Source organism: Nannobrachium achirus (assembly GCF_963921795.1).
Source record: "Nannobrachium achirus genome assembly, chromosome: 12".
Lineage (NCBI taxonomy): Eukaryota > Metazoa > Chordata > Actinopteri > Myctophiformes > Myctophidae > Nannobrachium > Nannobrachium achirus.
The window spans coordinates 49,731,319-49,758,340 of NC_137832.1; the positions used below are offsets into that span (position 1 = coordinate 49,731,319).

Genomic DNA, 27,022 nt, shown 5'->3' on the forward strand with positions numbered 1-27,022 from the left:
ACTGATTTCCTATGTTTTCCCAATGTATGCATACTAGCTAGTGGTTCTCAAACGTTTTATTTACAAGGACCACCATAACTCTGACAGTGTACAAATGGACGTTCTCAGAGTTAAACATACCTCACCTGTTATGGTCATTCAGGGCTATCGCGTTATGTGTTTATGATAATATTACTGTCTGCTCATTTTGTATGTCTGTGTAAAAAAAAAAGACAAAAATACATTTTTGTCAAAATTATTTTTGACTAAACAGAAGTGGCCAACAGAAGTACAAAAGTATAGCCTGCCCTACTACATGATGGTAACATGTATGTGTAGTACTTCTATTGGCCACCAGATGGGCCACTTTCCTAATATTCAGTGTGAGTCTGTTGGACCAGGAGTTACGTCGATTTGGATCTATTTGATCCTTTGGCTTTACCCTGACACCACGTGAGCATGTCCGAAATGAAACACACAATTGTGTAATAACACACTGATTAGCATATAGAAACTAGTAATAGCCTAGTATGAAAGAGGACAAGCTGAGAACAGGAAGCTGTCTTTTTTTTTTTTTTTTTTAGGAAGCTGTCTTCAGACCGGAAGAGTGTTCAAGAAAACGTATAACTTCCGGAAACATAACCGAGGCAGGCGAGTGTACTGTAGTTAAAACTAAACATGGAGGGTACCCCGACGAAATCCGTGAAAGAAAACACCATGGAAAACACTGAGAGACGGAAACGAAGTGTGAAAGACGAGGACGAGGAGGAACCGTGCTCTAAACGGGCAGCTCCTGCACAGTTGATTGAAACTGAGGAGGCAACAGATGTGGAGGAGGTTAGTTATATTGAGATTGTTGAGTTGGAGACACTGGTGGCGCACTGTTTGGCTGAACAGATCAGTGGTTCCTAGACTTCCTACTACATTTATGTTTAATTTGGCCCTCCGACCCCCAATCTGAAAAGATTTTGTGCCACGGTGGCATTAACATTTTCAAAATTATTCCGATTTTTTGTGTGAAAATAACTGATATATTTCCCTCAAAGGGCACACTTTAGCCCCTTTTCGACTGCAGCTTTAGCACCACACTACACGACACTACACCACACCACACCACAAAATATCTACATTTTCCATTACAAAAGTAGGCCTACCCCTAACGGTAAGAAACACATTTACCCTTTTAACTGTGATTATAATACAATATAAATTTGTATTACAACTATCCTAAATTATAATCCATTATAATGGATTATAATACACTATAAAGTATTAATGTATTACTATGCTAATTATAATTCACTATAATAGATTATAATAGTGGTTATAACACAATAGAATCTGTTATCATGTATTACAACTATATCCTGGTGGTTTAAATGAAAAGTCAGTGTGTGATCAGTCATTATGAAGTGTTTGGCCCTGTTTGGCCTGCTCAGACCTACTCTAGATTGGATAGTTTTTTAGTACCACGTTTAGTACTGCTTTCACACTACTCTACCCAGGTCCATGTAGAGGAAAATCTGGCACAAGTGGGCGGTGTGGAGTGGTGTGGTGTTGGGCCATGTCAGTGGAAAAGGGGCTAAAGAGAACCCCTGGCTGCATTAGACCACTTACTACCATAACTAAAACCACTCATGGGTCCATTTGGTCCTGACTCCCTAACTATCCATCATTCATCTGGGTACCCCCTGGAACCCTCCCAAGGACCATCCATGCCAAACTTTGCACACACAATCCTTGGCTGCTAAACCACAACCTCCACCCCTAATTTCTCACATGGCCCTCTTCTAGTGCCACCATGAGGCCAATTCTTGCAAAACACGTTTTTGGACACTGCTCCTACAGATTTGGGCCTAAAATCACGCAAAGCAGTACACAGTATCTCTACAGTCATGTCATCAACATGCATCTGTCCCATCTAGCGCCACCATCAGGCCGACTTTTGAAAAACACATTTTTGAACACTGCTCCTACAGATTTGGGCCTAAAATCACACAAAGTGGTACACAAAGTCATGTCATCAACATGGATCTGTCCCATTTCCCATATTCCCTCCTGACAGTCGCTTATCTCCCGATTAGGGAGTCTTACTGGTGTCTACTTTAATTCATGATTTGTTTGTGTGTTTATGTGTTAGGTCTTCATATGTATTTTTCTTTTTTATCCACAGTTGATTGAAACCGAGGACGAGGAGGCAACAGATGTGGAGGAGCTGCACGTTGTTGTTGTTGGAGAGACTGGACAGGTGACTGGTGCACTGTTGTTTGGCCAGATGCAGTAGCGCTTTGGAGGCCGGACGCCGTGTGGTCGAAAAATTCCCACACGGATGCACGGACGGCACCGAACGGTGCACGACCGTGTAAACGCGTACCCCCCCCCCCCCCCCCCCCGCGCGCGAGAGCCGCGACAACCCCCCGCCCCCGAATCCGCGATAACTACAAGCAATACTTTAATCAGTGGCTACTACTTTGCATAACAGGTTTCTAGTGGTGAATGTGTGAGCGTCCTCAAGCCCCATCTATTCATATGGATATAGCCTACACCTAGGTTTCCAGCTGTGACTGCATGTGCATGTGTCGATGTGTGTGTGTGTCCTCATACATGGCTCCATTACTGTGGTATTTAGTGTTTGAGATTCATTTCTCTAGCCTACTGCAGCACTGTATTTTCTAAATGAATTAAAAGAAAGTAGAACATAAAATCTTAAGTAACAATGCAAATGTAATTAAGACTAGAAAACTATTGTTTTCCCACCATTAGATCTGCTGACATCCTTTCTATCTAAATAGCCTCTAGAGGCGCGTGCACGCGCATGCACGTGACGTCAATAATTGACCGTCCGCCCGGAAAAGAAAATCCCAAAGAACCACTGGCCAGATGATGTCTGTTTAATTCATGATGTGTTTGTTTGTTTATGTATTAGGTCTTCATATGTATATTATATTTATTTTGTTTCTTTTCCTTTTTTCCTAGCCTGGTGCGTGGTCAGATCATGACTATACAAAAGCATCTACAGAAGCACCTTCATTGACTGACGTGTTTTTCAAGCCGTCAGAGAGAGTCGAGGTTTGTTGTCTGGCTATGCTTCAGCTGTTTTGATACCACAATATAGTTTCGGAAAATATAAAATGCATAAAAGAAAAAAAGAAAAAATTATAGGCTATTGAGATATTTGCCCATGTGTCCCTGAGTCTGACCCATGCAGTCTCCTGTCCTGTCCACATTGCAGTGTGATGAGAGTCTGCTTGGTGGAAGACATTCTGAAGTCCCAAAGCCTGCCATGACATGGTCAACAACCTCAGCATTTCCAGCATCAACAAAGACATTAGTTCCTGTTACCTTTTCACCTCAGACAGTTAAGGTTAGTTTGTATAAATGGATCCAAGGTTAAGTCACATGACATTATAAAAGGTAGGACTGAAAGGATGAGTGATGTGACATTGTTTCAATGTAATAGATCCATGGGATCCATCAGGTATGTCATGAGGATGTTTCAATCGCTCATTACTATTTTTAATGAAGTCCCAAAGCCTGCCGTGATGTCGTCAGCAGCCTCAGTATTTCCATTTTCCAACATCAAAAAATGCATCAGTTCCTGTTGCCTTTTCACCTCAGACAGTTAAGGTTCGTTGAGTAGAGCCAAGGTTAAGTAACATGACATAATAAAAGGTAGGAGGACTGAAAAGATGAGGGGCATCATGACATTATTGTGACTGTAGGTTGCATTTACTATGAAAACCTGCAGCTCATGTGTGTGTCAGTCAGTCACGCTGCTTGATGTCATGCTCCATATTTGGCAGAGACAGAATTCATTTGCAAGTGTGACTCGCATCGCAACAACCACACTGGTTATCATGAGACTAGCCTCGGAAACCCAGCCTTTATTTGGCGATCGGTAGAAAAATAAAGCCTGGGCGATCGCGTTAAAATCAGTGTTGCTAGCACTGTTGTAGGAAGTGTAGACATATTGTGTCAGTTTCTGTTGTTTCAGCAAGACCTCACCATTAGGGTGTCTTACTGGTTAGTTACAATGTAATAAATCCATGGGTATGTGACATGAGTATGTTTCAATTGCTCATGACAATTATTTTATGTATCATTTATTGGTCCAGTAAACATGGCTTCTCTCTTTCTTTCCCTCTCCCTCCTTCAACTCTCATCTACGTCGCAGAGTGCTGTTAGCTGTCTGATTGCAAAACCCACACAGACAGATGTTCCTAAACCTGCATCCACCATTACAACAGCACCGTTGACATCTGCCATTAGGCAGACTGAAGTCCCAAAGCCTGCCGTAACATCGTCAACAGCCTCAGCATTTCCAGCATCAACAAAGACATCAGTTCCTGTCGCCTTTTCACCTCAGATAGTTAAGGTTAGTTTGTAGATTAAGTGGATTCAAGGTTCAGTGACATGGAATGATAAAAGGGAGGATTGAAAAGATGAGTGACATTATGGCTTCTTTCTTCTTCCTTCCCTCTCCCACCCTCTCCTCTTGTCTTCATTGTAGTGTGCTATCAGCCGGCTAAGTGCAAGAGACACACAGACTGATGTCCCTAAACCTTCCTCCATGTCTAAAGCACCAGTCCCTGTTGCCTTTTCACTTGGGACAGTTAAGGTTGGGTTCAGTTCACAACTCATCATTTATATGATATGATTATTGCTTGATTGTTTCTCAAAAGTCCCCTTTCCACTTTGCAGCATGCAGTTGACAGCCTTGCTTTCACTAGTACTGTCACCATGACTGCGACTACAGTAACTACATCTTGGTCAAACTTGTCAACAACCTCCATGTGTCAACCACCTCTGATCGCTCCTCCTGCAGAGATGAGGCCTAGGCTTAAAAATGCTGAAAGCGTAAGTAGTGTATGTAATGCCCAAAGAACAGACTTTCTAGGGGGGCACGGTGGCGCTGTCGCAGTGTCGCCTCACAGCTAGAAGGTCCTGGATTCGATTCCTGCCGGGGGACGCTGTGGGTGCTGGGGGCATATTCTCTCCTCCGCGTCATCAGTGCCCACACCCTAGGTGGGGTTGGCGAAAGGGCCTTTCTGTGTGGAGTTTCCATGTTCTCCCCGTGTCTCCTAGGGTACATACCCTCACAAAAACATGTAGTAATCCTGGTCTCTATAATGCCTCCCCCTGGACAGCCGGGGCGCCTGATGGCGGGGAATCAAACTGGTCGGAATAACGTGTTCCTTCCACGCGCTACGTCCAACCGGGAAGCTCCTCCCTGTCAGATGATAAGAAGCGGCCTGCTCACTCCTCATGCACTGAAGGAAGCATAAGCTCAGTTCGGGGCCCTCCCCAGGTTGACAGAGGGAGAGCAGAGCCCAGTATTACAGCTTAGGCAATTGTGGCACTGGGTGAAAAATGGGTTAAAAAAAGAACAGACTTGCTAATTACAGCTAAATTCAGTTTTTATAATGGTACTAAAATATTATTTTATCTTGTTCCGTCTTTGACCTGTTCTATAAAGTCATCCTGTGTAATAAGAAGTATTTTTGGTGAACATTCAGGTCATTACAGTTTTTTGTCTATTTGGAACCTACTGTATCGCTGCAAAAAGGAATGCTGCAGCAGCGTCCTATTGTCTAATGATATTTTGGAAGTTGGAACATAACAAGAAATTGTCACAAAAATAAATAAACAAATTTTCACGGCCCGGGTGTGCGGGGAGGGTGATAATTATCACTGGCTGTAATCCTGTGGGCTGGGGCGGCACCGGGAGGACGTAAAGTTTATGTCCTCCTCCTGGGGGGCTCCTGGGGGCTCCTCACTGGCAGGTGAGCCAGTCAGATACAACAGAAATGTGTATGGATGAGGAATCAATTGACATAACGATTAAATTGTGGAGAAAAAGCAGGTAAACAATAATTGGTTACAAAAACAAAAAAATAGAACATTCATGTGGAATGGTTATTGTGAAAAATATACCAGTGAAAGATTATATGAAAAATATATTTTATCTTAATTGAAAAGTTACACTGTATGACTTGATAAACATGAAGACGAGAACACTCAAAGGACTGTTGCACATAGTTTGTCTCAGGTCCGCTTCAAAGCAATGCCAAGAAATACCGTGGCAATCCCTGGTATGTTAAAGAAGTCATGGAGCTTGTGAACAAGGAGTGCAGCAACGTTACCGCTTTGAATTCCAATCCTATTTATGCCCCACATCAGCCCAACTGCAATAAAAACCTTCAAATGTGTGAATTTGATACAGTTGTGGAAGGATACTGCAAACCTTTCTTCTTTTTCTTTTTTCGCAAACTCGATTACTGGTTGTAGTGGAGCGGCTAACTGCTTTTAATGGTCAGAATCTTTCAGTTGATGATAAAAGCGTGAAAATTGGCATGAACAGTCTCCATGGGTCACTTAACAAGAAAATTGTCCGAGGCAATTGAAATTTCAAGTTGGCGGCCATTTTTCAAGATGGCCACCACCGCAGTGAAGCAATTAAGTGACATAAGTGTTTATTTGCTGATACAAGCATGAAAAGTGGCATGAGCAGTCTCTGTGGGTCACTTGACAATAACCCACCCACAGCTATATGAAATGTCAAGATGGCGGCCATTTTTCAAGATGGCCACCACCTTAGTGGAGAAGTAAAGTGATATACTGGTTTATTTGGTGATGCAAGCATGAAAATTGCCTTGAGCAGTCTCTGTGGGTCACTTGACAATAAGCCACTCACAGCTACTTGAAATTTCAAAATGGCGGCCATTTTTCAGGATGACTGCCGACCGCCATGTGGATCTTTAAATGAATCATTTCCTCATAGAAGTTTATTGGATTCCTCAAAAGGCTCTGTCAAGGAAGGTTGTTTGACTGTGATTTGTCTGACTCCTCGCCCACGACCTGTCCAGTTTGGTAAAACCTGCCAGGAGTTGCCTCCCACCGGAATAGCTCTCAGGGTTCACTGAGGTACACAAGCTCCCTAACCACGACAAGGTATCAGTCACAAGGGAGGTTTTTTTTATTATTATTTTTGTCTTTTTTACTTTTTTTTTTAGTTTTTTTAAACTTTTCTTCTTTTTTTTTACTTTTTTTTACGGGGTTGGGAAAATAATATGAATAAATTAGCACAGTTTTGGTACTGAACGGACAGTGCTCCAAAATAATTAATGAGCAATACTGAATGATGCATACTGAGGAACTAAACTGAAAATGTGCAGTGGAAGCAATGTTACAAAGTAACAACTTAAAGTTTCACAGTAATAGACGGGTGAGAAAGTAAAACATGATGCGCCGATGTGGCGAGGGGAAGCCGAGCCACAGGCCTACCACCTGACAACAACAGGGAATAACTCTGGCAAAAGAAACATGCAACTACGTTCTAGCAGGGGCAACTACATAGGCATGTGCAACTGAGTCCATATCTGAAGCACTTACACCTTCCAGTACATGCCTTGGTGCACCCACATTTGGTCAACTCCCAACAACTCTCCGCAATAGGTGGAAGTGGTGTCCAGAAGACTTTCCACTCCTCGTCCTGTTTCACCCATCCCCAGTTGGATGGGCTCGGCATTTGGGGATGTCGCTTCAATGCCTGTCCCCACACGTATCCAGCCTCATAAGAAGCACGTTTGGCATGCTCTTTGAGTGCTGCTTGGGTTGGTGGGATCATGTCATATTGTCTTTGCTTCCTGGCAAAGAGATCAAGCCTAGCCTCGTTCACAGTTGTGACATCACTGGACCTGTCATACATTAGCACAACAAATTTCTCCAAAGCTTGCAGGTCACTATCCTTAACTGCAGAAGGACATTCACTGAGTGCTGCAAATGTGTTTGAGACCTCATCACACACTTCCCATGTTTTCCAGGCAGACTTCTTCGATTTTCCATTGAAGGATGACACAATGTCACAACCACTGAAGGCATGGAAGAAGAGGATACCACGTGTTTTCTCTGGTCCTATGACTGAAACCACCTCATGTATTGGGATCCATCTTGTCTTCTCTCCTTTGCCAAAAGTCACCCACATATTTTCAAGGCCAAGTTGCATCAAAGAGGGCATAACAGAAGTGGCTATGATTACAATATCGGTGTCATTGGCGTCGATCATCAGGGATTTGTGTCCTTGTTTCACTGCATGCTGGGCATGAAGGAAAATACGTGTGTCTGCCTCTTCATGACTACACGGGGCTACTTCATCCAGGTTAGCAGCTTGGTTGCTAACAGCATCTTCCCCCTTCGTAACAATGACTATATTGGTTGTTTTCATTTCCGTAATTTTATCAGCAATGAAATGGAACAATTCCTGCTTGTTGTTTTCATCCCTTAGGAAGCTTTGCCAGTTTGACGGAGTTTTGCCTGTGCCTGTTACTCTCCTCCTGATTGCTTTTCCCCGTTTTGACCTTGCCTCAGACTTCAGACTTGACTTCCAGTAAACATCGAACACAATGTCTGTCCGCCTGTATGTATGGCTGTATGTCTCTATTCTTGGAAGTATGTCATGCATTACATATTCATCAAATGTCTTGATAGAACGTGGTGGCAGTGTATTCACCATAGCTGATCCATCCACTATGAGAACATCTGATTCTGGCTTTTTTTCAGGCAATGTCACTTTCGCTTGTAGTATATCAACCAGGTGTGATTTGGTACAAGTGTGGAGTTTCCCTCCATCACTGAGAGAGGCGGGAGCTGATTGGTTCTCATGGATGAAGAACTCTTGTAAGTCACACTGCCTGTTCTGGCAAGAGATGAATAGTCGGGAGAAAAGTTGGAAGTCATCCTTAAGTTCCTTCATCTTGGAATTTGTTCCACTGACAACTGGCTTGTGCTTGAAGAACGTTACCGTATTCTTCTTGATAGGCTTGTAGAAAGAGCATGGACTGTCGGGGTTCTGGAGATCTGTCATGAAAGTCTTGAACTGTTCTTTGCCTTGTTGGTGATGTACTGCTATCAGCTCAGCTGAACCGGCATCAACAATGTCCTTCGTGTCCAACACAAGCAGATCATCTGATTCTTCCATGAAAGGGTTACCCATTTCCCGCATCACTGATGTGAGTCTTTTCACTTTCTCCAAAAATGCTTTTTGGGCAGCCTCTGTTTGTTCATGGTGATGATTACCTTTCTTCACATCTTTAGCTCCTGACACAGCTTCATAGTTTGCAACTAGACGGCTTACCTCTGGACCTGCTAACATCCATCTTCGCAGTGCTGATGGGTTCTCTGTCAGCCCGACTGCTCCCCCATCACCTTTGATCACAGCATTATGCCATTCATGAGCCTGATCAATTGCCACTGCAGAGAAAGCCCTGTCTGACTTATGTACTACAAAGTTCCCCTTATGGAACTCTGCAGCCACTTCTGGATGTTGCTCCTCAATGCACATCATGTCTCGAAGGTGTATTGGAAGCCATCGAGCATAGTTGACATTGTTGTTAGCAAAAAAGTATGGGACAAGTTCAAACAGTGACTCACGGTACAGTCTGAAGTTACCTTCTCGAAATGATCGGATCAACATGAGAATGGTCAGCTCCATCCTATAGATGAGAAACCAGAACTTGAACTGTGGACTTTTCTGCTCTGTACACCACGCTTCAAAAGTGGTGTTGGTGTCATCAGGTGTCTCTTCCCTGTACGCATTGTATGCATCTTTCATGAGCTCATACAGACTGCATACTGTTACCTGATGTGCGTACCGTGTTCTGGTTACACTTGAGGCTGAAAGAAACAAATCTGCTGTACCAGGTGAGGCTACCCCAGCCTCAACGAGGGCACTAGTCCAGCCACTGTCTTTGAGTAGCATTCCTATAGATTTTAACGCTGTCATTTCAATATGTAGACCTCCAAACATGATCACATATTTATCTTCTCCATATTGCTCAGGCCAGTGCCACTGGATCTGCTTTGCAAGAGCATATAGTGGCTGGTCAGCAGCGATGACTGGCGTTTGTCCTGGATTCAGAAAAGCTACAGTCTCCCTAACTTTGTCCATTACATGCTTTATTGTTGCGACAGAGTGGGCCTGGTCTCTGAAGAGGGGAAGCAGTGATGTAATGCAGACATTAAAACCCTGGCTCCTCCTTTGGGATGCATGGTGGGCTGACCATGTTATAGAGGAAGAAGCATCGACTTCTTGGGTTAGGCTAACCTTCTCCAGCCATTCATAATCAGGTGCAAAGTTTCTGCTAAATACAATGGGGTCTGGCAATGGTAGGTTGGCTACAGGACGGGGCTCTGGGTTTTTCTTATTGAAGAAAGCTGGTTGGATGTTAGAGAAGGATTCAGGAATCTCAGGAACCTTGTTTCGTCTGTTATCTGAAAGTTGGAGTGATGGCCTTATCTCGCCACCATTGTTAAGTGTTGGATGTTGGAACATGGAAATACTTGTACCATGAAAGGAGGTATTTGCTGTTGTTGCTGTGGGATTATGGTCAATGTTGTCCATAGCAGATGTGGTGAAGAGTCCCTTTCGCAGAATCGGTGGGCAGACAACCCCATCTACCACATATTGGTTCACCACAGATTCTCCTAGCAGTGCGGAAACTTCCAACACCCTGTCATAGGAGATGCTAATTCCATTCTCATGAAGCATATCAATAAGTTGTCGCTTTCGTGTCTTTGCATGCACCACCATCCCAATGTATACAGCAAATGGAGTTTCGCGGTCTTTTGAGTGTCTATGGGTTGCTGCACCATCTTTGCACTTAGAGTAGCAATTGTATTGCAATAACTGTGCAATTGCAATGTCTGATTTGAATACACCATGATTCAAATTTGACTTGATATCTACACCATGCTCAATATTACAGATGAACTGAAGAAGCGTTGGTGGAATGGATTCTTCAACAAATCCCTCATGAAATTTGTTGTCAAACTTTGTCTTGTGATTAAGCATCTCTCTACGTATGATGCTGGCAGCCTTAGCTAAGTGAATGGCTTCAGCATCACTGGATTTGCTTACATTTGAAAGAACAGAGCTAATGTCCTTTTTGAATGCAAGCAGTACATCACGTCCTGCCTTGTGTTCTTCTAGCTCAGGAATGCTAGAAAGCAGCTGCTCCTTTAGTCTGGTTGAATTCACATTTGGTGATTCGACACCAAGTTGCTGCAGTCGTTGCTTGTAGAGAGAGACTAGATCTGCAAGTTTGAATATAACTGGTTCTGTGCCATCACTTGTGGTCTTCATGTCCGTGATATAGATGACAAGTTCTGAAAAAACAGAGGGATACCACTTATGGCTAGTTGAGCATTTGAGGCTCTGCTCATGCTTGAGGGCATTGAGATGGTCTCGCTCTCTGTTGTACAGTCCAACGAGACAGGCAGCGTGGTATTTAAATTCCTGTGCAACAACATCACCAGCAATAAGCTTTGCCAGGAGCTTCTTGTCGCTTAGATTCCTGGCACATTCATTAACCCTTTCATTAAGTTTCATTGTCATTGCGTCATGTAAGGGGGACGTTGCACTCTCATCTTCACAGATAAAGCACAAAGCTTTTGAGGGCTGGGACCTTCTTGGCCTCTTGACATGGATATCTTCGGTATCTTCGGTGTCTTCAGCAGCAGTAGATGCTCTCTTTTGGGCCCTTTCCAGCTCTGTGTTGTTGAACTTAAGTCTACAGCTTGAATGATATTTTGCTCTGTGTCTTATCAATGTGCTTTCTATGCCATCACCTTCATCTAGTCGGGCTGGACTAAGTAAGATAGGCAGAGCATTGATCTTATGAAATAATGGAACATTTCTAGCAATGGTATCATAACCAGTACGATCATGCTCTCTGTTGTATAAACTTGGCTGAACTAGTTTTTCCTTGGTGACCTGCTGACAAATGATACATCTGTCCCAGTTAGTTTTCTCAACTGTTATGATGACTTCTGCCATGTCTTAGGCAGAGGCAGAGGGATTATCCTTTTAACAACTTTTACAAATCACTTTAATGTATGGGATACAACTAAGTTCATGCCTTAACCCTACACTTAGTCCGATCGTTCATCCAATGCCATTTAAATCCCGTGCGATCTGTACACCATCCGGTTAACTAAAACCCCATTAACCTTGGCTCGGCTCTCCCGCGCTGGCACAACCTGTCAATTCAGGTGCGGCTATCTAACTGTTTTGGGGTAAATTAGACAGCATTTGGGATACTAACTTTCAATTAGCTGACATTGAACCCCATTCTGAGTTTAACAGCAGTGATATATCACCAGTGTGCCCTGGTAGTGCAGATATTCACTCTTTTCTAATCTGTTTATGATCAACACAATTGTATTTTGATGTGTTAAAAGTTGTTCTTTAGCATAATCTAAAATCAAATGACACCAAATCATCCTTAATGAAAAATACATACATTTCTATGAGATCTTTTGAGGATCCAGGGGGCGGCCATCTTGAAAATAGAAGTTTCAAGTGGTTGGAAGTGTTTTCTTGTCCTAGAGACTGCTCACACCAATGTGCATGCTTGTGTCACTAACTAAACAACTATGTTACTTAACTGCTCCGTTTAGGTGGTGGCAATCTTGAAAAATGGCCGCCATCTTGAAATTTAAAGTGGCTGTGGGTGTTTTCTTGTCAAATGAGCCTTTGAGACAGCTCATGGCAATTTTCATGCTTGTATCACTAAATAAACCATTATATTACTTAACTGCTCCAATAAGGTGGTGGCCATCTTGAAAAATGGCCGCCATCTTGAAATTTCAAGTAGTTGTGGGTGGCTTATTGTCAAGTGACCCACAGAGACTGTTCATGCCAATTTTCATGCTTGTATCACCAAATAAACCATTATATTACTTAACTGTTGCACTGAGGTGTTGGCCATCTTGAAAAATGGCCACCATATTGAAATTTCAATTGCCTAGGACAATTTTCTTGTCAAGTGACCCATGGAGACTGTTCATGCCAATTTTCATGCTTTTATCATAAATTGAAAGATCGTAGCACTTAACTGCTCCGCTATTGGCACATGTTTTGTATTATGTGTTAATGTCTCACAGTCTCTCCCTTTTGGCTGAACACTTGCACTTCTAGCTTGGAACTTGGTCAGATGGATCTACAGAAACATCCCTAAGACCACCCACAGTGACTTCAGCCCGTGTGTTTTCCATTTTCCCCTCTGGAAAAGTCAAGGTTAGTTTGTCACCCGGTTTGTGAGTCTTGATGTGATTGAATGTGATCTAAAGTTTAAACAACAGTGTCAAGGGTTCTCTATCTAAGTTGATTTGGCACATTTATCAAACTTGGCTTAATGCTCCAAAACATGTGGTTCTTTAGTTTGTGTGAGGACAATGAAAAGCTGCTACAGTATGTCTATTCATATTTCTTCAATATTACGTTTTAGATATTTGTTTCAACTGTTTGAATGGGACAGTTATATTTCGGGAGAAATATAACTTAAATTAACAATACCAGTAAGACACCTAAGTGCGAAAAGCCATCTGTCTTGGCCATCTATTGATTCTGTTAGTGTGGTTTTCCTAACAGGGCATCATCTAGGATACAATCCCTTTTATGCCCATATATGGAGATCCTTGCTCTGAGTGTCTGACATCACTGTGAGTGTAATGTCACCTGTGATGTCACAGTGATGTGTCAAGGGAACCACAGTGTCAGGCCGGCGTTATCCCTGCTCTGAGTATCTGACATCGCTGTGATGTCACCTGTGATGTCATGTCACGTTGATGCGTTAATAAAAAATGAAATGTATGGTGTTATTTGATCCATGGGTAAATTATATAAGTATGTTTCAATCACTACTAATCACTGCTAATACAATTCTTTTAATTGATCATTTGTTAGTAAGATTAAACATTGCTTCTCTCCCTCTTGTCCGCATTGCAGTGTGCTGTTAGCTCACTAAGTACTGGAGACACACAGACTAATGTCCCTAATCCTGCCTCCACTCTTAATGCATCACCAGTGACATCAGTTCCGGTTGTCCTTTCACCTTTGACATTTAAGGTTAGGTTACATTTCTTACTTAAAACGTACTAGTAAAGCTATCATTCCGTCTCTTTGTCTCTCTCTTTCTCTCTCTAGTTAGGTTTCCATTAATATGTATCACACATTTTAACAGAACTTTCAAAAAACAAACTTGCTAAAAGTAATCACACTACAGTATGCATGTTATCATTCACTACATCAGATAATCAGTTGCTGGCACTATTTCTCCCGTCAGGTGAGACGCATAGTATTTAGACATCAACCAATGTATTATTATCATCATCATCATTTGGTACTAAAAATATTTTAGGCGTATCACCGATTGGTTGCACCATTAAGTCCACTGGTTGAGCAGCGGCTGTTTCATTCAGTCAGTCTGAACATTCATAAAAAACATTCATTATATTACAGACATGTTTGATTTGGAGTGTCAGTTCCGCAGACCTTTGAGGAAATCCTGCAAAATAATGGATTTTATTCGGACCGAACTGTCAACCTGAATTTCTAATTTGCATACAATGATTAAATGCTACATATATGAGGATCACTACAGAACTGTAGTTGGGAACATTAATTAACGGAGCAGCAAATCGTACATTCAAACGTATTTATTAAACGTGAATATTATGTTAACATGATCTTACTTGTATTTGAGCCCCGGATCACTGGCCGAGCATCCTGGGCGGTGGGATAGCCTGACAGCACGTCACGGGTTCGAGTCCTGTTCCCGACCGTCTCTTTCTCCCTCTTTCCTGTCCATCTCCACACAAAAAAAAGAAAAGAACTATCAATAAAACTAGAAAAATATTATTCCTTCGAAACAATTGTGGGCTCGCTTCAAGCCAGAAAACAATGGCTATAAAAGCACAAAATGTCAAGATCGCAGGCAGTGCTCTCTTTGACGTTACTGACGTCAAAGATTGGTCCATTTTGTTCCAAAAATGTGTTATGCAAAAGTTGACCCGCTGGTGGCGCTATAACAGGCCAATGTGAGAAGGTTGGTATCTGTTCCTTGACCTATTGGGAATGTGCTTGCAAGATTTCACGCACATCCCAGTTCATGATTTCATGATGTTCATGATTTGAGGTGTTTTTGGCTTTGGACACTTTATCGCTGCTTGCAGCTATATTTATTATTATTATTTTATAATTTTTTTGTGTGCACTTCATAGGCATGTTAGATAAAGGTCCTTAGATTGTGTAGAATGTTTCATGCAAATTGCAAAAAAAATCCTAGAATAAAAACGGGTTTAAGCGTTTTACAAACTGCTCAAAATTATATAGCGCCCCCCTTTGGCCATTTGGGGTAAGATTGGTTTCAGTGATATTTGAACTAACCCTCTACACTATTTTGTCATGAAAATGTGACTTTGCATGTATGTTTTAGAGGCAGAAGAATAATTTGCATAAAAATGCAATATTGTTTGAATTATTTAAAAAAGCATGTTTCAATGTTAAAGAAATCCGATCAGACAGATCTTTAGATATCGGTCCAAAGTTCACGTAAAAAAAGTTTTGTGCACGTGACGCGAAAATTCCAGAAAAAAGCGGGTTTACGCGTTTTACAAACTGCTCAAAATGGCGGAAAATCGAAGGGCGGAGCTTACTTAACAACGACACAGATGTCTTCCGCTTGAGTCAAAGCACGCGTGTAACAAGTTGCATGTCTTCAAACAAAACGAGTCATGACTTATGCCCGTTTGAAGTTTGAATTTTCAGACGCTTCGTATAGCGCCCCCCTTTGGCCGATTGGAATAAAATTGGTTTCAGTGATACTTTGACTAACCCTCCACATCTTTGCCAAATGCCATGAACGTGTAACTTTGCATGTATGATTTAGAGGCCGAAGAATAATTTGCATAAAACCGCAATATATATTGAATTATTAAAAAATCATTATTTAACGTACAAACTTCTCACCACATAGCCTGTGTAGATATAGGTTCAAAGTTCATGTGAAAAAAGTTTTGTGCACTTGACGCGAAAATCCCAGGAGGAGATAGATTTTTACTGTTTTTCATATAATTCCGAATTGTGGGAGACCTAAAGGTCAGAGGTCAAAAGTTAGAGGGTAAAAGTTGTTCGGCATGAGGAGACGCATAAGTGTATACAGGTTTCATGGCTGTATGTATAACACAGCATGAGCTATACCTGTTCAAAGATCGCACTTTCGAAGGCTTCCTACAGCGCCACCATTTGGCCGATTGCTATAGAAAATAATAGCACACTTCGCCACTGTAAACTGAACACATTGATGTTTTTATTTTCATTTTCTCACTAAGTATGTAGGAGTAGAAAGGAACCGAAGTTTTGAGGAGAACTTGATATGACTAGTATAGTATAGTATAGAAATAATGACTATCTAAAGTGTGCTCGCCTTATAGGCGAGCCCACAATAAAGGCAGAAAAGCAACAAAACAAAATAAAGGATTGTATTTGAAAGATAGGCAACATATCGAATGTGTCCACAGACAGTGGCAATGTGGCATTCATCATTTATTTTAACAAGTGAATTTATTATACTAGCCCTTACCCGTTCAAAGATATGAGCTCCAAAATGATGTGCAGTGTGTGGGTTATGGGATGTGCACTGTGCATACATTATATGAGGGATGGAAAGTAACTTTAACTGGTGCTTGCATGATAATATATAGGAGCATCAATGTAAGAAATACCCGTTTCGTTTAATGGCTACCCCCCCACCCCCAGCCCGCCCACCCACCCACCCGCCTGCGCACACACCCGCCTGCCTGCACACACACACACACACACACACACACACACACACACACACACACACACACACACACACACACACACACACACACACACACACACACACACAGAGAGAGCTGGTTAAACATGTTGCCTCATGCTAGATGCAGAATAGATGTGCCTCATGCTAGATGCAGAATAGATAGTAGATACACCATAAAAATGCTAATATACAGTATATGATTTGTGAAAGTGACAAACGGGCTTCACAGTTATGTTAGGTGTGTTCATATGCTAATGGTGATGCGATTTCAGATCAATTGCTCCAGCCACTGAGGAGAAACGCTGTTACAGACAGACAGACAGACAGACAGACAGACAGACAGACAGACAGACAGACAGACAGACAGACAGACAGACAGACAGTCAGTCAGTCAGTCAGTCAGTCAGTCAGTCAGTCAGTCAGTCAGTCAGTCAGTCAGTCAGTCAGTCAGTCAGTCAGTCAGTCAGTCAGTCAGTCAGTCAGTCAGTCGCAAAATTATAGTATAGATGGTAGGGCTACAGTGAAAACGTAGGACAATGTGCTTTTGGGTTTAGAAACATGTGGAAAGGTATTAAACTACATGGCTTCTACTTTTAGTTGTGCAAAATTGACAGTTGAGAGGTGTGTTACTTGCTTGCTACTGGCACGTCAGAACTCAGCAATGTTGTTAACATTTTGCACATTACCTCTTTTTCAACCTCAAGCAATCGACATTTCAAGATTTCTTTCCCCCCACCGTATTTCCTGCATTTCCATTCAGGAGTTTTAATGTGCAAATCAGTGATTACTTGATTATTACTCCAAGAGTATATTGTTAAGATGTTATTGTGTGTCAGATCAGAAACTGTCAACTTTGTATTTTGCAGCATATAGTTGACAGACTAGCTTTGACTAGTTCTGTCAAGACCTCAGAAGCATCTCTGACAGACTTGACAACGTCTGTGATTCCTCCTCGAGCAGAGCTGAAGTTAAGGCCTAAAAGGACTACAAGGGTGAGTTTGTGATACCCAAACATCAGAATCAATATATACATAGTTTTTCCGTCATCTGTTGTCATTGCACATTGTACAGTAAATTACAGTATGTAATCTTGTCCTTTTTACTTGTTGTTTAACCATAGGTCGTTATGGAATATGAAGGAAAAACCAGCAAAAGGGCGAGAATACTCAGAGGAAAATGGGAGGATGTTGCTATGCATTTGTGTCAGGGTCGCTTTGACGCAATACCACGAAAGATCATGGAAGTCCCTGGCATGCGTGAAATTGTAGTTAAAGAAGTCATGAAGCTTGTGAACAAGGAGTGCAACAAAGTTGCTTCTTACAAATTCAACTCTATTATGCGCAGGACCAGTCCAGATGAGTTAAAAGACTTCAAATGGGTGAACTTGATAAATGAGTGGAAAGCTACAGCTCCCACCTTCCTCAGTTTCTTGGAAGCTACAAGCTGCAGCACTTCGAATCCATCCAAGAGACATCCTATGGCAATGGCTGGGGCAACTCTTCTTAAGGCACGCGGTGATAGCTTGTGTGCACCCATGTTCCGTAACTCCATGATCCTGTGGCACGGAGGAGCCAAAAAGAGATGTATAAATATGATGGCCAGGCTAGGACTCTGCGTGTCCTTTACTGCGACCCTGCACAAACGCAAATCCATTGAACATGACTTTGACAGCAGTTTCCTCCAGCGGATAGCGAGTCTTTCCGAGACTGTCGACACCGACGGTACAACCGCTGAAGGAACGATTGATCCTCCTCCTCCTGGGTCCAGTAGTAATGAACCTCAGGTAGGTTTTACCAAATTAAATTTGCAATTGGTAATTTATGTACCAGTTATTAGGTAAATAAATCATGGATATATTTACCCACAGAGTTGAAGAACAGGACTTATAAATGGGTTATGAGGTTATATTTCCAACCATGCTAAATCAAAAGGCTATTTAGATCAAATTGTTTTTTATCAATGCTTTTTACTCAAAGTACTCCTCCTGTTTCTATCTTTCTCTGTCTGTCTCTGTCTCTCTCTATCACTCTCTCTCTCTCTCTTGTCCATATTGCAGCATGATGTGAGTCAACGAGGTCCACCACGCGTGTCAAAGTGGGGTGGAAGATCTAAGAAAGCATTTTACAAGTGGTCCGAGAAATGCTAGTGAAAGTTACAGGGCTTCTTCCTGCATGGTGTGTGTGATATGAAATGTGAGCTTACCATAATCGCAGTAATCTTTGATCATATGAGACTGCATGAGAGGGGGGGGGGGGGGGGGGTTAGACAATATAATGCTTCTTGATCACTTCACAGACTAATTTCAAATATTGGAACAATTCAGATGTGTGACCAACAGTGGAGGCTGACAGAGATGGCTATGCACAAGGTGGCAAAAATGGGATGATGTCGTCAACATTGGAGTTGTGGTTTTATGTGGGATTTCATTTTTGTGATTGTGTTAAAAAAATGGCTTGTTTATTCATTGATATGCTTTGTATTTAGTAAATAGCACTTTTGTGCCACATTTCTTAAATACATAAAATGCGTTTTGCGTTTTAACCCCGTTTGTGCCAAATCTGGGTTGAACGAGATCAGCAGCGCTCTCTGGTGTTATGCCTGTGGGTGTCTCTCACATTATTTAAGTACTTTTTGACCATGACTTTGACATTTGACAGGTACATCATGGGCACTGGTCCCTTGAGTGTCTTATGTTTAGTAGTAACTAACCTGATTAACCTCCACAACCCATTCATTAGCTTCAATTTCACAGTTCAAATGTGTCTGCTCTTTTCTGTTGTGTTACTTTTTACCGCCTACCACGCACATGGACCGTTTCCGTATCCGCTCTAGACCGGATATGCACGCAAACTATAGAATTAACCTTTTTACAGTCTGGAATGAACCAAGCACTGTCTACAAACAAAGGCTGGGCTGGTCGGATGCTGCGTTCAGAACAACTCGGGACTGGGAGTTATCTATGGGATTAGTTTAATAGTTATCTGACAGAAAGAAATCCGTGTATTGTTGGACGAGGGAGACTGAGAAGCCCTTTAGGCCAATATTGCATAGTCAACTCGCACATACATGTATACTTCACTTGCACATACATACATAATGGTCTTTCACTTGCACATACATACATACTTCACTTGCATGTACATACATACTTCACTTGCACATACATACATATCGGTACTTCATTCGCACATACATACATACTTCACTTGCACATACATACATACTTCACTTGCACATACATACATACTTCACTTGCACATACATACATACTTCATTCGCACATACATACATACTTCACTCGCACATACATACATACTTCATTCGCACATACATACATACTTCACTCGCACATACATACATACTTCACTCGCACATGCATACATACTTCACTTGCACATGCATACATACTTCATTCGCACATACATACTTCATTCGCACATACATACTTCACTTGCACATATATACATACTTCACTTGCACATATATACATACTTCACTTGCACATGCATACATACTTCATTCGCACATACATACATACTTCATTCGCACATACATACATACTTCATTCGCACATACATACATACTTCACTTGCACATGCATACATTCTTCATTCGCACATACATACATACTTCATTTGCACATACATACATACTTCATTCGCACATACATACAGGGGAGGGGTGGGGAGAGGAGAGAGGAGAAGCAGGAGGGAGGGAGGGAGGATATAACTCTCTGGTGAAATCTAGTGGTCATTAAATTGAACAGTACAGTAAGTCTACCCAATGCCTATTCTGAGATGGAAGATGGCAGCATATGTATTTATTTATTTGTTTGTTTTCTCCTGTAATTTCTCTCAAACCCATATCATAAAACTCATATGACTTTATTTAATATTCTGAAGAGAATGGGGCCACCTCTGAATACTTAGATTGTATTTTACAGCACAAATGAAGACACTATGTGGAATTGATATTCGGGGCCCAAGGTTTTATAACCCAATGTGCAAACATTCAATCAATAAATAAATACATAAATTACATAAGTCAGGTCAAACATATTTATTAGGCACATTTCAAAACAAGAGAAGTTGACCCTAAAGTGCTTTCCAATGGACGCAAGCAACAAATAGACCTTTTGTTATTTACAAATCAAATATACAGGCATATCACCAAGTACGAAACATAAAACAAACCAATAAAAGAGCAATAACAACAGGTAATAGATAATAAATCTGTATCTATTGTGGAGACTGAACCCAAACCAAGGCACAAGAGAGCAAAGACCGTGTTGCCAACTCGGGCATTTATTGAACAGTTCTTATTTTACAACAGCATTGTAATGCAACGTAGCATGAATGAACAACATAAATGTGAATAACTGAAATTGTCTTTTAATAAATCAACACAAGGTTTTCCCGGGACGGGGCTGTCGTTTCTCCTCTTCGTGGGGCGGCCAGGGGGGTAGGTAAGAGTTACTTTAAAGGGGTTTCCCTCCACAGGAAACAGGCGAGTATAATTCCATTGTATAGTCTCTCTTCCCCACCGGCGCTAGGTGAGTATAGTTCCTCTCTACAGGTGACAGGTAAAGTATTTCTTTCCCATAGGTAATAGGTGAGTATAGTTCTTTTCCACAGGTGACAGGTAATAGGTGAGTATAGTTCTTTTCCACAGGTGACAGGTAATAGGTGAGTAGGTGCCCGCTCTTACACAAATCCGTCTAATTCTCTATCTTCTAAATAAAATGAACACAGGGTATAATGGGCCTGGGGCCAGAGAATTTCCGGATACTAGTAAGGTTTTAAGGGAAGTGAGATATACTCAACAAAATAGGAATAGGGGTGGCTCGCTGGGGGTCCGGAAGGTAAGGCTGTGGTCTCCTTTTCCAGGTCCTTCTCCTCAGCTCGCCGAGTACACACTCTCCAGTGATAGGTACACACTCCACAGTGAGTCAGGTTTGCGCTCCTCATTGATCCAGGTACACACTCCTCAGTGTCAGTCCGCTCCCAGTCCATGCCTAGAAGTAATGAGTAGAAGGAACATTACTATAATGCACTTTACACAGTAACATGCGGTGGAGAGGGAAATATGGTGGCTCTTACCGCCTGTCTGCCCATGATCAGCTTGTCAGAGACTCCCAGCACAGACTGAAGGGGAGAGCGAGCTCAGTACTTATGCACCCCTGTGTTGGGTGGGGCCCACAGGTGCATACGCTTGTGCCTGATGAAGCGTGTGGGCCGGCAGGTAACGCCCGTCAATCACTTGGCCCACACAGTGTGTTGGTCTGCTAGGGCTCGCTCTCCCATCCAGGGTGTGCTTCTTTGACATGCAGGGCCTACCTGGCGGGCGGTGTCCGAACGAACCACCACACATCCCCCCCCTTAAGTTTGCTACTGGTTCGCAAACTTGCCGCTCTTCCTCATAGAGCCTGGACAGGGCATCGGCATGGGGAATATCCTTCCCTGGTTTATGCTCCACCTCAAAGTTGTAATCCTGCAACTCCAGAAACCAACGTGTTATTCTCTTATTAGTGTCCTTACTTTTAGCCATCCATTTCAATGGTGCGTGGTCCGTTATGAGAGTGAAACACCTTCCCCACAAATAATAGCGTAGGTGGTGTATGGCCCACTTAATAGCAAGAGCCTCTTTCTCTATCGTTGCATAATTAAGTTCATGCTTTAAGAGCTTTCTGCTAATGAAGACTATTGGGTGCTCTTCGTCATCAATGACTTGCGAGAGAACGGCCCCGAGGCCTGTGTTCGAGGCGTCGGTGTGGAGTAGAAAATTCTTACCGAAGTCCGGGGTTTTTAGGACCGGCTCATCGCAGAGCTTCAGTTTGAGGCCTCGGAACACGGCCTCGGTCTCCTCTGTCCAGCGCAGCATATTGGGCCGACTTTGTCGGGTCATCTCGTACAAGGGAGCTGCAAGGGTAGCATAGTTATTTATGAACTTGTTATAGTAGGACATGATTCCCAAGAATGACTTTAACTGCTTCTTGCTGACGGGTTTGGGCCATTCGCGTATACGCTCCACTTTGCGTAATTGGGGTTTTACGCACCCGCGCCCAATAGTGAAACCCAAATATTCGGCCTCATACAGACCTATTCGGCACTTCTTGGCGTTGGCGGTCAGACCCGCTCGTCGGAGAGCTCCCAGGACTGCTTCGATGTGATGGAGGTGATTCTCCCAGGTGCTGCTGTGGATCACAATGTCATCTAAATATGCGGCGGCATAGAGATGATGGGGCCTTAATACTCGGTCCATGAGTCTCTGAAATGTTGCGGGGGCACCGTGTACCCCGAACGGTAAGACAGTATATTGGAACAGCCCTTCAGGGGTAGAGAAGGCTGTTTTCTCTTTGGTTTCTTTTGTAAGGGGCACTTGCCAATAGCCTTTTGTCAAATCGAGGGTGCTTACAAATCGAGCGGGGCCCAGCCGCTCGATTAATTCATCTACCCGGGGCATGGGGTAAGCATCAAAATTTGAAATCTCATTTAATTTACGGAAATCATTGCAGAACCGGATTGTGCCGTCCGGCTTGGGGACCAGCACAATGGGACTCGACCAGGCACTGTGTGACTCCTCGATAATTCCCAGTTGTAGCATATTTGTTACCTCCTCTTTTACAGCTCCTCGCCGGGCCTCTGGGATACGGTACGGACGTTGTCTCACTATTTTCCCCGGGGTTGTTTGGATGTCGTGCGCAATAGCGTGGGTACGGCCCGGCAGTTCTGAGAACCGGTCCGCATTCCTGCTCAGAAGCTCACGTATATCTTGCGCCTGAGCTGGGGACAGTTCCTCTCCAATAGGGACTGGAGGCGGGTTCTGAGAGGAGAGAGTGGTTAGTAGGGCCGGGAGAGCGACAGGAGGCACAACGTGCCACTTTTTCAGCAGATTAATATGGTAAATTTGCATAGTTTTCCGCCGCCCTATTTGGCGCACGCGGTAGTTGACCGGGCCCAGTTTCTCCATAATTTCGTATGGCCCTTGCCATTTTGCGAGAAATTTACATTCGCTCGTGGGAATGAGCACCAGCACTTTTTCGCCCACCTCAAAGCTCCGCAGCGTGGCGCCTCGGTTGTACACCCTGCACTGGGCGCGCTGCGCTTGTTCCATGTGTTCACGAACGAGCGGCCAGATCTTCTTGGCTCTCTCCTGTAATTGTTCAACATGGTCAATGACAGAACGATGTGGGGAAGGTTGGCTTTCCCATGTTTCCTTTGCTATATCCAACAGCCCCCGTGGCTGCCGTCCATATAGCAATTCAAACGGGGAGTACCCCGTAGACGCTTGAGGCACCTCCCGTATGGCGAACAACACCAGCGGAATCAAGCGATCCCAATCTTTGCCATCTATATCTATCAACTTTTTTAACATCTGCTTTAAACTTTTATTAAAGCGTTCCACTAATCCGTCCGATTGCGGGTGAAAGATAGAGGTCTTTATTTTATCTATTTTAAGCCATTTATAGAGTTCGGTGATGACGCGAGACATGAAACATGTGCCTTGATCCGATAAAATGGCATCGGCTATTCCGACCCGGCTGAATAGCATGAAGAGCTCGTGCGCCACTGCTCTGGCTGTAGCGGCTCTCAGGGGTATTGCCTCGGGGTACCGAGTTGCATAGTCTAGTATTACCAATATATATTTGTGTCCCCGAGCCGATTTGGGGAGGGGGCCGACTATATCCATACCAATGCGGCTGAATGGGGTGGAAATGATAGGCATAGGTATGAGAGGGTTACGTTGGAAAGGACGGGGTGCGGTGAGCTGGCATACACCGCAGCCTTTGCAGAAGTCCTCTACTGCTCGTTTTATGCCTGGCCAATAAAACCGTGCATTGATGCGATCGGTGGTTTTCTTCACGCCCAGCTGGTGCGTGTGGGCCAAATACAATACTCTGGTGACATATTCTTTTGGCACGAGCAGCTGTTCTATCACGTCCCCAGTGTTGTTCCGCCACCCTCTATACAGTAAATCCCTCCGCACAAAGAAATAGGGGGAAATTAATTCACTCACCCCTTCACATAGTTTCCCATCAATCGCGCTGACGTTCCTCCGAGCATTTTCCAGGTTCGGATCGTTCCACTGTTGTGTGGCGAAGTCCCCTCTGAGCGGAGAGCTCTCATCCTCCTCTTCGGGGAAGTCAGGCCACGCCACCGGCTCTGGCTCTTCTGACGAGGTGCCCCGCGGCGCTTCCTCCGCCTCGGGTGCATCTCCCTGCAGCTCCTCGTGTGGAGAGGGTTCGCTCTCTGGTCCCTCTGAGTCGGGGCGGAAGACCGGGCACGCGGGCAATGAGTTCCTCCAACGGGGGCCCGGCCGGATCTTTCTTCTTCGCCGCGGCCGCGGCGGTCCTCTGCCCCCCGGGTTCCAATGTCTCTCAAACAGCACACAGTCCGTGCCGATGAGCAGTGGGACCGGTAGGTTAGGTACAATTCCAGCTTCCACTTCGACATCTCCTTTGGTGGATTGGACGCGTATCAGCGTCGTTGGGTAGGAGCGCACATCCCCATGCACACAGCTGACCGGCATACGGCTGGAGGTGGGACGCCCGGCATGCTCAGCGTGTACCAGCGTGACGACGCTCCCCGAGTCGAGAAGAGCCTGGGTGTCCACTCCGTCAATTCTCACCGGCAGGTTGGAGTGGCGCCGCCGCTGGCTCCCGGAGTGAAGGCAGGGGCGTCGGCCGTCGGAGGCGGCGGTGGCGGATGGCATGGATACGTCCCGGTCTCGGTCCGGGCAGGACCATGCGATATGATCCGCTTTCCCGCAGACGTAGCACCGGCGTGATGTCTGCGGTTGGCTTCGGGCAGTCCGCTCTGTGGCGGCTCGTCTCGTAGTAGTAGGCGACAGGGGAGTAGCCGGAGGCCGCGAGCGGTCCCGGTTGTAACGTGCCTCCCCCGTCCCTCTGGGAATCTCTGACTTTGTGCTTCTCATCATCTCTGTACTCACTTGGTGATTTTCCAGGAGCGCAACCAGGGCCTCCACGGAATTTGGGCTCACCTGTGAGGCATAGCGGCGGGCATCAGGCGGCAGGGAACGTATACATTTGTCTATGACAATTCTCTCAATCAGTGGCGGGTCACCGGCCGTAGTCAGCCACCCATGAGTTAGGCGGAGGAGAGCGGCTATTTGGGGCCGAGGCGGCAGCGCCGCTTGCATGTTCCACCCATGGAAGCGCTGGGCTCGGGCCGGCATACTATAACCTTGACTAGCCAAGATAGCCGCTTTCAGGCGCCTATATTCACGGGCCTCTGCCAGGGGTAGGTCACGGCACACACGTTGGGCTTCTCCTGAGAGGAAAGGAGCGATGATGCTGCCCCAGTCGGGGACGGGCCATCGTTCCCGGGCAGCGGTGCGCTCGAACACCTCCAGGAAGGCTTCAATATCATCATCGGGGGACAGTTTCGTTAACACTTCTCCAGGCGAACGTGTGGGATTAACGTTTTGGTCAATTTGGATTTTCTCTATTAATTTAGTCACCGCTTGCTGTAATTCGGCCTGGCTCTGTAACAGAGCGTCTAGGGCCGGTGTGGTTGTCATATTGCGTCTAGGTGAGGTTCAGTACCCGTATTCTGCACACCATGTGTGGAGACTGAACCCAAACCAAGGCACAAGAGAGCAAAGACCGTGTTGCCAACTCGGGCATTTATTGAACAGTTCTTATTTTACAACAGCATTGTAATGCAACGTAGCATGAATGAACAACATAAATGTGAATAACTGAAATTGTCTTTTAATAAATCAACACAAGGTTTTCCCGGGACGGGGCTGTCGTTTCTCCTCTTCGTGGGGCGGCCAGGGGGGTAGGTAAGAGTTACTTTAAAGGGGTTTCCCTCCACAGGAAACAGGCGAGTATAATTCCATTGTATAGTCTCTCTTCCCCACCGGCGCTAGGTGAGTATAGTTCCTCTCTACAGGTGACAGGTAAAGTATTTCTTTCCCATAGGTAATAGGTGAGTATAGTTCTTTTCCACAGGTGACAGGTAATAGGTGAGTATAGTTCTTTTCCACAGGTGACAGGTAATAGGTGAGTAGGTGCCCGCTCTTACACAAATCCGTCTAATTCTCTATCTTCTAAATAAAATGAACACGGGGTATAATGGGCCTGGGGCCAGAGAATTTCCGGATACTAGTAAGGTTTTAAGGGAAGTGAGATATACTCAACAAAATAGGAATAGGGGTGGCTCGCTGGGGGTCCGGAAGGTAAGGCTGTGGTCTCCTTTTCCAGGTCCTTCTCCTCAGCTCGCCGAGTACACACTCTCCAGTGATAGGTACACACTCCACAGTGAGTCAGGTTTGCGCTCCTCATTGATCCAGGTACACACTCCTCAGTGTCAGTCCGCTCCCAGTCCATGCCTAGAAGTAATGAGTAGAAGGAACATTACTATAATGCACTT

General features: G+C 44.1%; 1 protein-coding gene across 1 annotated transcript; it reads left to right on the forward strand.

Moving 5' to 3' along the window:
* Positions 1-4,231: 4,231 nt before the first annotated feature.
* On the forward strand, positions 4,232-18,777 carry LOC308295310 (uncharacterized protein). The gene is made up of 7 exons (XM_080738357.1): positions 4,232-4,354; positions 4,681-4,836; positions 12,956-13,054; positions 13,766-13,885; positions 17,492-17,617; positions 17,746-18,408; positions 18,682-18,777. The coding sequence occupies exons 2-7, from the start codon at positions 4,720-4,722 to the stop codon at positions 18,769-18,771; spliced, it is 1,215 nt and encodes a 404-aa protein (XP_080594483.1). The 5' UTR covers positions 4,232-4,354; positions 4,681-4,719; the 3' UTR covers positions 18,772-18,777.
* The last annotated feature ends 8,245 nt before the right edge of the window (positions 18,778-27,022 follow it).

What these genes read in the sequence shown, in the direction of transcription:
- LOC308295310 (XM_080738357.1), top strand. Translation starts at nt 4,720, where the DNA reads ATGACTGCGACTACAGTAACTACATCTTGGTCAAACTTGTCAACAACC. An exon ending in GGCTTAAAAATGCTGAAAGC is followed by an intron (nt 4,837 to 12,955) that starts GTAAGTAGTGTA and finishes TTGCACTTCTAG; the next exon opens with CTTGGAACTTGGTCAGATGG. An exon ending in GGCCTAAAAGGACTACAAGG is followed by an intron (nt 17,618 to 17,745) that starts GTGAGTTTGTGA and finishes GTTTAACCATAG; the next exon opens with GTCGTTATGGAATATGAAGG.